General features: G+C 44.1%; 1 protein-coding gene across 1 annotated transcript in view; it reads left to right on the top strand.

The window, feature by feature from the left end:
* Window positions 1–3,089: 3,089 nt before the first annotated feature.
* LOC308136162 (copine-8-like) overlaps window positions 3,090–11,345 on the top strand; it is a gene marked incomplete at its 3' end in the record, with an annotated part of 197,687 nt that continues 189,431 nt past the window's right edge. The window contains exon 1 of the mRNA XM_080504398.1: window positions 3,090–3,219. Within this exon, the coding sequence (XP_080360524.1) occupies window positions 3,137–3,219 (83 nt within the window). The 5' untranslated portion in view covers window positions 3,090–3,136. The remainder of the gene's footprint in view (window positions 3,220–11,345) is intronic.

Below are 11,345 nucleotides of genomic sequence, written 5' to 3'. Positions count from 1 at the left end.
GACTGGGACGGGACCCTCCCCGGGGAGGACAAACACAGACTTGCAGCAGACAGCAGTCAACAGGAGACTAACAATCCTCTGGCACCGGACCTCCTCACTGCAGGGCTGAAGAGCTCGGAGCAATCAATTGCCTGATTGCCTGCAGGAGTGTCCGTGAGGATCCGGTGCCGGAGCGAGGTGTGAATCGTCACACAACCACTGCACTAATGAACATAGTTGTATTCATAAAATCAAAGGTTCCCCACGGCTGAAGTTGAGGTGTTGGAATGGAGTAGACGTGGTTTTGGGAGTGTGGCAGAGGTGATTTAAAGTGTCATTGTCCGAGGTTAGTGACGGTGTATCTTCCACTGAAGCTGCAGCTGAATCGCACGAAAAGCCAATTGAGGAGAAGTGGTGCGGCAGCTTAGACGCCGAATGCACTCTGCAACAAGCTAAGCTGGAGGACCTGGAAGCGCTCAGGCCGGCAGAATATCTGCATCGTTGAGATACAAGAGAAAGTGGAGAACAGCTGGCCGATGGAGTTCTTCACTGAGTTGCTGCCCAAACTGCTGGGAGAAGATAACTTGAACAAGCTGGTGGAGGGAGACCGAGCCCACCGTCTCAAGAGCCGTCATCGTCAAACTGCACTACGTCCAGGAGAAGGAGGGGGGGGGGGGGGGGGGGGTGCGGCTGGAGAGAGAGAGGAAGGTCTGCTGCAATACGAGGGCCAACCGCTGTTCTTCCCTGATCTCATGTCGGCCATCATGAAAAAACACCAGGCTTTCCAGGCCATTAGAGAAAGGTGCAGAGCCAAGGGGGTTTGACACACACACACACACACACACACACACACACTGCTTATTTACGGTTAGTTATTTTTCATATTTGGGTGTGACGATAACAAACCCCCCCCAGAAGATCTCCTTCCACTGAATTGGCAGACCAAAATTGAGCAACTAAAGCAAAATATAGATTTTTGGAAAACTCTCCCACTCTCTATGACGGGAAGGATCAATGCAATCAAAATGGTGCTCTTACCACACTTCCTTCACTTATTTCCGTCTATCCCGTGCTTTATGAGTGCATCCTATTTTAAACAATTGCATTCAATTATTACCCCTTTTCTATGGGACAAAGCAAATGTTAGAATCAAAACAACAACACTTGTACAAGTCAAAGATAGCAGGTGGATTCTCACCAATTGCTTGCCTTCCGCAGTAGTCCCATTAAAGTCAAATAAATCGTTTTATGATAACAGTGTTGTAATAAACAGCACTATAAGAGTATGGAAACAGACACAAAAACATATTAATGACTATTTCTTTAATATGAATTAAAGTGCTAGTATTTATAAATTCACATTACTTTTTATATTTACAGATCCAGGACTACGTTAGGAAAAAGGTGCCTGACTTTAATATCACTAGTAGACGTGAGGCCCTGGAGGCCATAAAGAAATGTGATCCCATCAATAGGGGATCTTTATAAGATCCTGTATGGTGAGAAGTGTTGTCCATGACTGTATTCGGGGGGGGGGGGGGGGGGGGGGGGGGGGGGGGGGGGGGGGTCTTGGGCTAAGACTAAGTGATGAGGTGTGGGGTGAATGTCTGGAGACTGTACATGGTTCAGTCACAATCTTATACAGTTCCAAACATTACACAGACTGTATTATTCCAAGGAGAGGCTAAGGAGCTTTTTATTTATTTTGACCAGTGTGTCATCACTTTGCAACAGCTGCAAGTCTGCAATTGGCAGATTGACTCACACCTTCTGGTCATGCAGTAAACTGAACTGAGTATTTTCCGTTACTTCTCACAGGCCTTTTGGAAGCACTGGGATCCAGATCCATTGATCGCCATCAGAGGAGCTTCAAGCGCCACTAAAAATGAGAAATTGCTCTTGGGTCTGGTTATTCCCATCTTGAGAGTGTGGAATCCTTTCAGTTGGACCTCTGGCTGGGTGGATTTGCAAACACACTGTATTTAGAAAGACGAAGGTACATAAAGATGACAGTCACTGTTTTGACCGGATATAGTTACATTTCTTCAACAAAGTAACTCATGTGAATGACTGACCTTACGTTTCCAGCATCAGGTAAAGTTTTTCTTTTTCCTTCATTCTTTATCTTTTCAATTCTTCTTAAAGAAAAACCAAGTGGAAAAAAAGTTTCAAAGCTGTAAAAACGGCAATGGAACAATAAAGGATTAGCTCAGGGTCTCTCTCTCTCTCTCTCTCCCCCCCCCTCTCTCTCTTTCTCTTATATATCTCTCTCTCCTCACTCTCTCTCTCTTTCCTCACTCTCTCTCTCTCTTTCCTCACTCTCACTCTCTCTCTCTCTTTCTCCTCACTCTCTCTCTCTCTCTTTCTCTTATATCTCTCTCTCTCTCTCCTCACTCTCTTTCTCTTATATATCTCTCTCTCTCTCATCTCTCTCTCTCCATCTCTCTCCCCCTCTCTTTCTCTTATATATATCTCTCTCTCCTCACTCGCTCTCTCTCTCTCTCTCTGGCCCCCTCTCTCTCTCTCTTCTCTCTCTCTCTCTCTCCCTCTCTCTCTCCCCCTCTCTCTCTCTCTCTCTCTCTCTTTCTCTTATATCTCTCTCTCTCTCCTCACTCTCTCTCTCTCTCTTTCTCTTATATCTCTCTCTCTCTCCTCACTCTCTCGCTCTCTTTCTCTTATATCTCTCTCTCTCTCCTCACTCTCTCTCTCCATCTCTCTCCCCCCTCTCTTTCTCTTTTATATATCTCTCTCCTCACTCACTCTCTCTCTCTCTCTGCCCCCCCTCTCTCTCTCTCTTCTCTCTCTCTCTCTCTCTCTCTCTCTCTCCCCGCCCCTCAGTCTCAGTCTCTCCTCCTCTCAGGATTTCAGAACCACTCAGACGCGTCTCTCTCTCTCTCGCGCTGTCTCTCCTGCTCCTCCGCCTCTCCTCCCTCCATCCCTCCATCCCTCCATCTCTCCGTCTCTCCGCCTCTCGCGCTCCGAGGCTCCACCATTCTCCGTGTCAACGCTCCCACTTCCCGTGGCTCGTTCTCCGTCCGCCCCGCCGCCACGGCCCCTCATGCCGCGGCTGCGGCTCCGTGGGTAGGGAGAGCCAGGAGAGCCAGGGGAGCCAGGAGAGCCAGGAGAGCCAGGAGAGCCAGGGGAGCCAGCAGCCTCCATGGACATGGCGGGTCTCGGGGACGCGGACCCGTTCGCCGCTGCGATCCCGGCCACCAAAGTTGAGCTGACTGTTTCCTGCAGGTGAGTTCTGCTGTGTTACTACAAGATGTTCAATCACCTAATAGACCTCTTTAATTCCAACTTATTTACAGTATGATTGCTTTTTATGAAGAACAGGCTGCTGATACATCTTCAGCCAACGTTTATTTCATTTAAATACAGTGTGTTTATAGACCACATGACAACAATGTTGCGTTTTTAAGCTTAAGAGAGGCTCCAGTGGTGAAACATTGTAGTTCTTTTAAACAGCTCGTGAACAAAGACTCTTTTATTAACATGCTTGTAAACGAACACAAGCAGGTGCTTCATCAGTCTCTTGTAGAAAACGAGTGTGTTTTGGGGCTGGCTCACTGGAAATGAACGTTCGTCTGAGTTTAGGGCAAACAAAAGGTATATCAGGTTTGTTTTGAAACAACACATCAATTCATCTTTAGTAACCTTAAAAAAGAAGTGTAAAATAAACTGCTTTCTTCAAGGTCTGAGATTCTCAGCCATTAATACATACGAGCATATCTAAACATTTATTAACATCAACAAACTGGACACTTTTGCAAAATTCTGAACACATTTCTGTTTGTGTGCATTGAAAGTTAACTATACTCTCACTTTCATCATAGCCAAGCAGGACAAGTTCAAATGCGCCACAGAACATGACACGGTCTATTATTTAAATAAATAAATAAATAAATAACGATTGATTTTAGATAGGATGTGCCTGTTTTTGTCAACCTCCTTACGGATCCCTGTTCTGCAGCCTTCATCAAGCTGACATGACATTTTTCTAAACATGGCAAGTCGGAGTGCAAGTTGCGTGTGGATTGCAGTTTGTTCATGCTTCTTTCTGAAAAGTGTTTCAAATCAGTATTACCTATATAAATCCACACTGAGTCAGATCCTGACGTTTGAAAAAGGAGGCAGGGAAAGCAGAATAAAGCATTCGCTTAACTACAAGCAGTTAGCCAAGCCTTGCCGCTAAAGCAGGTCCTGGAAAAAGACCGGGTGTACGTCTCCCTCTGTCTTTTGACTGCTGCTGCGACGTTCCACTGATCAGGTCTGTGCTCTTTGACGTCGATCTTCTCCTGATATGCACTCCTCTCAAAAGATGTTGTGAATTAGCCAATCCCCCTCCATTCTGTGTCTCTGTCCTATCTTCGCCACCTCCCGCGACTCCACCCATCAATTAGCCTCACTTTATTACCGACGGCTGTGACGTCAGCCCCAGCGACATTCAGCTTCGGGCGCAGGGAAGGTTCCGCCCAAACATCCTCCGATCTCTTGCATAGACCTTTTTCACGACAATCGGAAGTTTCGTCTCAAGGAGTCACTTCCTGTTTGTGCCAGTCTCATTAAAAACGGACCGTATCTTTTCACCAACGCTCCTGAACTTGCCAGCTTTTTCGTTCGCTGACGCGGACGCAATCGCAGCATGTTGTGGAGGGACGGGTGGTGGTCAGAGCTCCATGCTTCAGGTCCATGAGGAAAAATGAGGAACCTCACAGACTGCAGGTTTGAAACACCCAGAGTTGGTTCGCTCATGTTCATTAGTTTGAGTTCCTGTTCTTCAGCTGTCAGGGGCAGTGCTAGTGGACAGTGCTAGCCCTGTCCAAAATGATTCTCATATATCCTCTAAATGCATCACAGCTCCTCTCCTCTGCCGGGGCTAGCAGAGGAAAGCATTGCTAACCTCTGAAGGAAGCTGGACGCTGCTATTGGGTTAAAATGTCGAGTGACAGGATCATCAGCCAATCAGATGTTGATGTTATTGACAGAACTCTTCAGGACCAGCAGAGTTTCTAGTGCTGGTCTGGGTGTCGTCATTGAAATGAGCCTGACTGATTGGCTCATGGGCTCATGGGCAGGAGGTGATGACTCTGTTATGATCTGCTCTGGAGTGATGGAGGCTGATTGAACAGTAAGACCGAGACAGAATAAATGTAAATTGTGAGTAGAAGAAGATACCAGAAATGATGAGCTGAACTCAGACCAACAAAGTCTTTGTCAGCATTTTACAGCAGGAGGATTTAATCTACAAGTGATGGTGATGCTTGTTGTTTTTTTTTTACTTTCTCTTGATTAGATTGGAGCTGCTGTTAGCATTTGGTGCTGTTTTTGATTGTAAAGCGGTGTTTCCCATACAATCGTGCACCCCCCCCACCCCCCCGTCACCGTGCAAACCTGTGGGAAACACTGGAAGATGATGTGATGGTGATGCTGCACAGTGGAGTCTTAATGTGCTGAGGTTGTTGATCAGCTGTCATGGTGTCATACTGATTGATAATAGTGGCCTTGCATTGGATTCGGATTGTGTTTTTACTGACATCATGTGTGTGTGTGTGGGGGTGTGGGGGGGGGGGGGTATTTTGTTACTGCTGGCTCTGACTGAAACACCACCACACACTACTGCATAGATGCCAGCTGAAGAACTTTAACGTACGATGGACTGTATGACTCAGAACTTACTATTTCTCTTCTGCTGCGGCAGCATAAACAGGACAAAAGAAGAAAAAAAGAACGTAACAGCAGGTTTATTCTGACTGATAGGTTTTTGACCACACTGCCAACTACTTGATCACCACTATGTTCCACAAAGCAGCAGGGGGTCTCCCTCCTCTCTGGAGCTCCTCTGATAGACGCTGCCTGGGACCTCCAGTGTTTCATCACTGCTGCAACTGACTGAGGGTCAGTGGGGCTGCTTTACAAGCTAACTCACAGATGTGACTGTGGAAGGTGGGGGGGGGGGTCCTGGGTCCTGGAAGGCGGAGGGGGGTGGGGATGTGTCAGTACATTACTACAACTACCAGCTGAGCTGCTGGCTACGTCACCCAGGGGTGGAGGAGGCGGCTGTGGGCTGGGCTGCAGTCTCCGTGAGGGTGGAGGAGGTGGAGGAGCTGAAAACCACCATCATGAGAGGTGGAGGAGGTGGAGGAGCTGAGAACCACCATCATGAGAGGTGGAGGAGGTGGAGGAGCTGAGAACCACCATCATGAGAGGTGGAGGAGGTGGAGGAGCTGAGAACCACCATCATGAGAGGTGGAGGAGGTGGAGGAGCTGAGAACCACCATCATGAGAGTTGGAGGAGGTGGAGGAGCTGAGAACCACCATCATGAGAGGCGGAGGAGGTGGAGGAGCTGAGAACCACCATCATGAGAGGCGGAGGAGGTGGAGGAGCTGAGAACCACCATCATGAGAGGCGGAGGAGGTGGAGGAGCTGAGAACCACCATCATGAGAGGCGGAGGAGGTGGAGGAGCTGAGAACCACCATCATGAGAGGTGACGTCAGCTCAGTCCAAGAAACAACTAGAATGTCACTAGTTGTGAGTGTTTCTACTGGATCAGACACATTGTCATCCACATGAGCAGAGGAGGGACTGGAACATGAAATATACACAATATGGGTCCTTTAAGAGGGGTCCATAAACGGAGCCTGAGCTTGCGTCCAAAGTATCTTGAACACTGTGTGGTTCTCCAGTCAAAGTACGTCGTGAGACACGTTAGTTTTACCCTACTGATGATGTGTTGTCACAATAGTGATCCTGCTCATGCACACCAATAGAAATGCCCTTAGTCCGGTTAGTTACCGGTCTCATGTCCCAATCTTTTATTTATCATTCTCAGAGCTCGACATTAAGGCTTGTCTGAAGGTCCGGGGCTAGTAAAAGCTTTGCTCGGGCAACTGGAATGGATTTCCCTGAAATCTCATTAAAAATAGTCCCAATCATTTGTGCTGCATTAGAGCTGGAAACACTGCAGTTGGTGGTGCGTTGATAAAGAATCTATCCTGGATTAATAAAGTGACTGGGAGGTTTTAAAGATAGAACTAGTTTATTAGAGAGCATGACGTCACTCAGACCCTCACATTGTCCACATGGTTTATAGAACTAGTTTATTAGAGACCACGACGTCACTCAGACCCCCACATTGTCCACATGGTTTATAGAACTAGTTTATTAGAGACCATGACGTCACTCAGACCCCCACATTGTCCACATGGTTTATAGAACTAGTTTATTAGAGACCATGACGTCACTCAGACCCCCACATTGTCCACATGGTTTATAGAACTAGTTTATTAGAGACCATGACGTCACTCAGACCCTCACATTGTCCACATGGTTTATAGAACTAGTTTATTAGAGACCATGACGTCACTCAGAACCTCACATTGTCCACATGGTTTATAGAACTAGTTTATTAGAGACCATGACGTCACTCAGACCCTCACATTGTCCACATGGTTTATAGAACTAGTTTATTAGAGACCATGACGTCACTCAGACCCTCACATTGTCCACATGGTTTATAGAACTAGTTTATTAGAGACCCACATTGTCCACATGGTTTATAGAACTAGTTTAATAGAGACCATGACGTCACTCAGACCCTCACATTGTCCACATGGTTTATAGAACTAGTTTATTAGAGACCCACATTGTCCACATGGTTTATAGAACTAGTTTATTAGAGACCATGACGTCACTCAGACCCTCACATTGTCCACATGGTTTATAGAACTAGTTTATTAGAGACCATGATGTCACTCAGAACCTCACATTGTCCACATGGTTTATAGAACTAGTTTATTAGAGACCATGACGTCACTCAGAACCTCACATTGTCCACATGGTTTATAGAACTAGTTTATTAGAGACCATGACGTCACTCAGACCCTCACATTGTCCACATGGTTTATAGAACTAGTTTATTAGAGACCATGACGTCACTCAGACCCTCACATTGTCCACATGGTTTATAGAACTAGTTTATTAGAGACCATGACGTCACTCAGACCCTCACATTGTCCACATGGTTTATAGAACTAGTTTATTAGAGACCCACATTGTCCACATGGTTTATAGAACTAGTTTAATAGAGACCATGACGTCACTCAGACCCTCACATTGTCCACATGGTTTATAGAACTAGTTTATTAGAGACCCACATTGTCCACATGGTTTATAGAACTAGTTTATTAGAGACCATGACGTCACTCAGACCCTCACATTGTCCACATGGTTTATAGAACTAGTTTATTAGAGACCATGACGTCACTCAGACCCTCACATTGTCCACATGGTTTATAGAACTAGTTTATTAGAGACCATGACGTCACTCAGACCCTCACATTGTCCACATGGTTTATAGAACTAGTTTATTAGAGACCATGACGTCACTCAGACCCCCACATTGTCCACATGGTTTATAGAACTAGTTTATTAGAGACCCACATTGTCCACATGGTTTATAGAACTAGTTTATTAGAGACCATGACGTCACTCAGACCCCCACATTGTCCACATGGTTTATAGAACTAGTTTATTAGAGACCATGACGTCACTCAGACCCTCACATTGTCCACATGGTTTATAGAACTAGTTTATTAGAGACCCACATTGTCCACATGGTTTATAGAACTAGTTTATTAGAGACCATGACGTCACTCAGACCCCCACATTGTCCACATGGTTTATAGAACTAGTTTATTAGAGACCATGACGTCACTCAGACCCTCACATTGTCCACATGGTTTATAGAACTAGTTTATTAGAGACCATGACGTCACTCAGACCCTCACATTGTCCACATGGTTTATAGAACTAGTTTATTAGAGACCATGACGTCACTCAGACCCCCACATTGTCCACATGGTTTATAGAACTAGTTTATTAGAGACCCTGACGTCACTCAGACCCTCACATTGTCCACATGGTTTATAGAACTAGTTTATTAGAGACCCACATTGTCCACATGGTTTATAGAACTAGTTTATTAGAGACCCACATTGTCCACATGGTTTATAGAACTAGTTTATTAGAGACCATGACGTCACTCAGACCCTCACATTGTCCACATGGTTTATAGAACTAGTTTATTAGAGACCCACATTGTCCACATGGTTTATAGAACTAGTTTATTAGAGACCATGACGTCACTCAGACCCTCACATTGTCCACATGGTTTATAGAACTAGTTTATTAGAGACCCACATTGTCCACATGGTTTATAGAACTAGTTTATTAGAGACCCACATTGTCCACATGGTTTATAGAACTAGTTTATTAGAGACCCACATTGTCCACATGGTTTATAGAACTAGTTTATTAGAGACCCACATTGTCCACATGGTTTATAGAACTAGTTTATTAGAGACCCACATTGTCCACATGGTTTATAGAACTAGTTTATTAGAGACCATGACGTCACTCAGACCCTCACATTGTCCACATGGTTTATAGAACTAGTTTATTAGAGACCATGACGTCACTCAGACCCTCACATTGTCCACATGGTTTATAGAACTAGTTTATTAGAGACCCACATTGTCCACATGGTTTATAGAACTAGTTTATTAGAGACCCACATTGTCCACATGGTTTATAGAACTAGTTTATTAGAGACCCACATTGTCCACATGGTTTATAGAACTAGTTTATTAGAGACCCACATTGTCCACATGGTTTATAGAACTAGTTTATTAGAGACCCACATTGTCCGCATGGTTTATAGAACTAGTTTATTAGAGACCATGACGTCACTCAGACCCTCACATTGTCCACATGGTATATAGAACTAGTTTATTAGAGACCCACATTGTCCACATGGTTTATAGAACTAGTTTATTAGAGACCCACATTGTCCACATGGTTTATAGAACTAGTTTATTAGAGACCCACATTGTCCACATGGTTTATAGAACTAGTTTATTAGAGACCCACATTGTCCACATGGTTTATAGAACTAGTTTATTAGAGACCCACATTGTCCACATGGTTTATAGAACTAGTTTATTAGAGACCCACATTGTCCACATGGTTTATAGAACTAGTTTATTAGAGACCCACATTGTCCACATGGTTTATAGAACTAGTTTATTAGAGACCCACATTGTCCACATGGTTTATAGAACTAGTTTATTAGAGACCCACATTGTCCACATGGTTTATAGAACTAGTTTATTAGAGACCCACATTGTCCACACGGTTTATAGAACTAGTTTATTAGAGACCCACATTGTCCACATGGTTTATAGAACTAGTTTATTAGAGACCCACATTGTCCACATGGTTTATAGAACTAGTTTATTAGAGACCCACATTGTCCACATGGTTTATAGAACTAGTTTATTAGAGACCCACATTGTCCACGTGGTTTATAGAACTAGTTTATTAGAGACCATGACGTCACTCAGACCCTCACATTGTCCACATGGTTTATAGAACTAGTTTATTAGAGACCCACATTGTCCACATGGTTTATAGAACTAGTTTATTAGAGACCCACATTGTCCACATGGTTTATAGAACTAGTTTATTAGAGACCCACATTGTCCACATGGTTTATAGAACTAGTTTATTAGAGACCCACATTGTCCACATGGTTTATAGAACTAGTTTATTAGAGACCATGACGTCACTCAGACCCTCACATTGTCCACATGGTTTATAGAACTAGTTTATTAGAGACCATGACGTCACTCAGACCCTCACATTGTCCACATGGTTTATAGAACTAGTTTATTAGAGACCCACATTGTCCACATGGTTTATAGAACTAGTTTATTAGAGACCCACATTGTCCACATGGTTTATAGAACTAGTTTATTAGAGACCCACATTGTCCACATGGTTTATAGAACTAGTTTATTAGAGACCCACATTGTCCACATGGTTTATAGAACTAGTTTATTAGAGACCCACATTGTCCGCATGGTTTATAGAACTAGTTTATTAGAGACCATGACGTCACTCAGACCCTCACATTGTCCACATGGTTTATAGAACTAGTTTATTAGAGACCCACATTGTCCACATGGTTTATAGAACTAGTTTATTAGAGACCCACATTGTCCGCATGGTTTATAGAACTAGTTTATTAGAGACCCACATTGTCCGCATGGTTTATAGAACTAGTTTATTAGAGACCATGACGTCACTCAGACCCTCACATTGTCCACATGGTATATAGAACTAGTTTATTAGAGACCCACATTGTCCACATGGTTTATAGAACTAGTTTATTAGAGACCCACATTGTCCACATGGTTTATAGAACTAGTTTATTAGAGACCCACATTGTCCACATGGTTTATAGAACTAGTTTATTAGAGACCCACATTGTCCACATGGTTTATAGAACTAGTTTATTAGAGA

The sequence above is a fragment of the Blennius ocellaris genome (genome assembly GCF_963422515.1).
Source record: "Blennius ocellaris genome assembly, chromosome: 11".
Classification (NCBI taxonomy): Eukaryota; Metazoa; Chordata; class Actinopteri; order Blenniiformes; family Blenniidae; genus Blennius; species Blennius ocellaris.
Note: the sequence above shows the minus strand (reverse complement) of the source record. Positions and strands in the feature narration are given on the sequence as shown.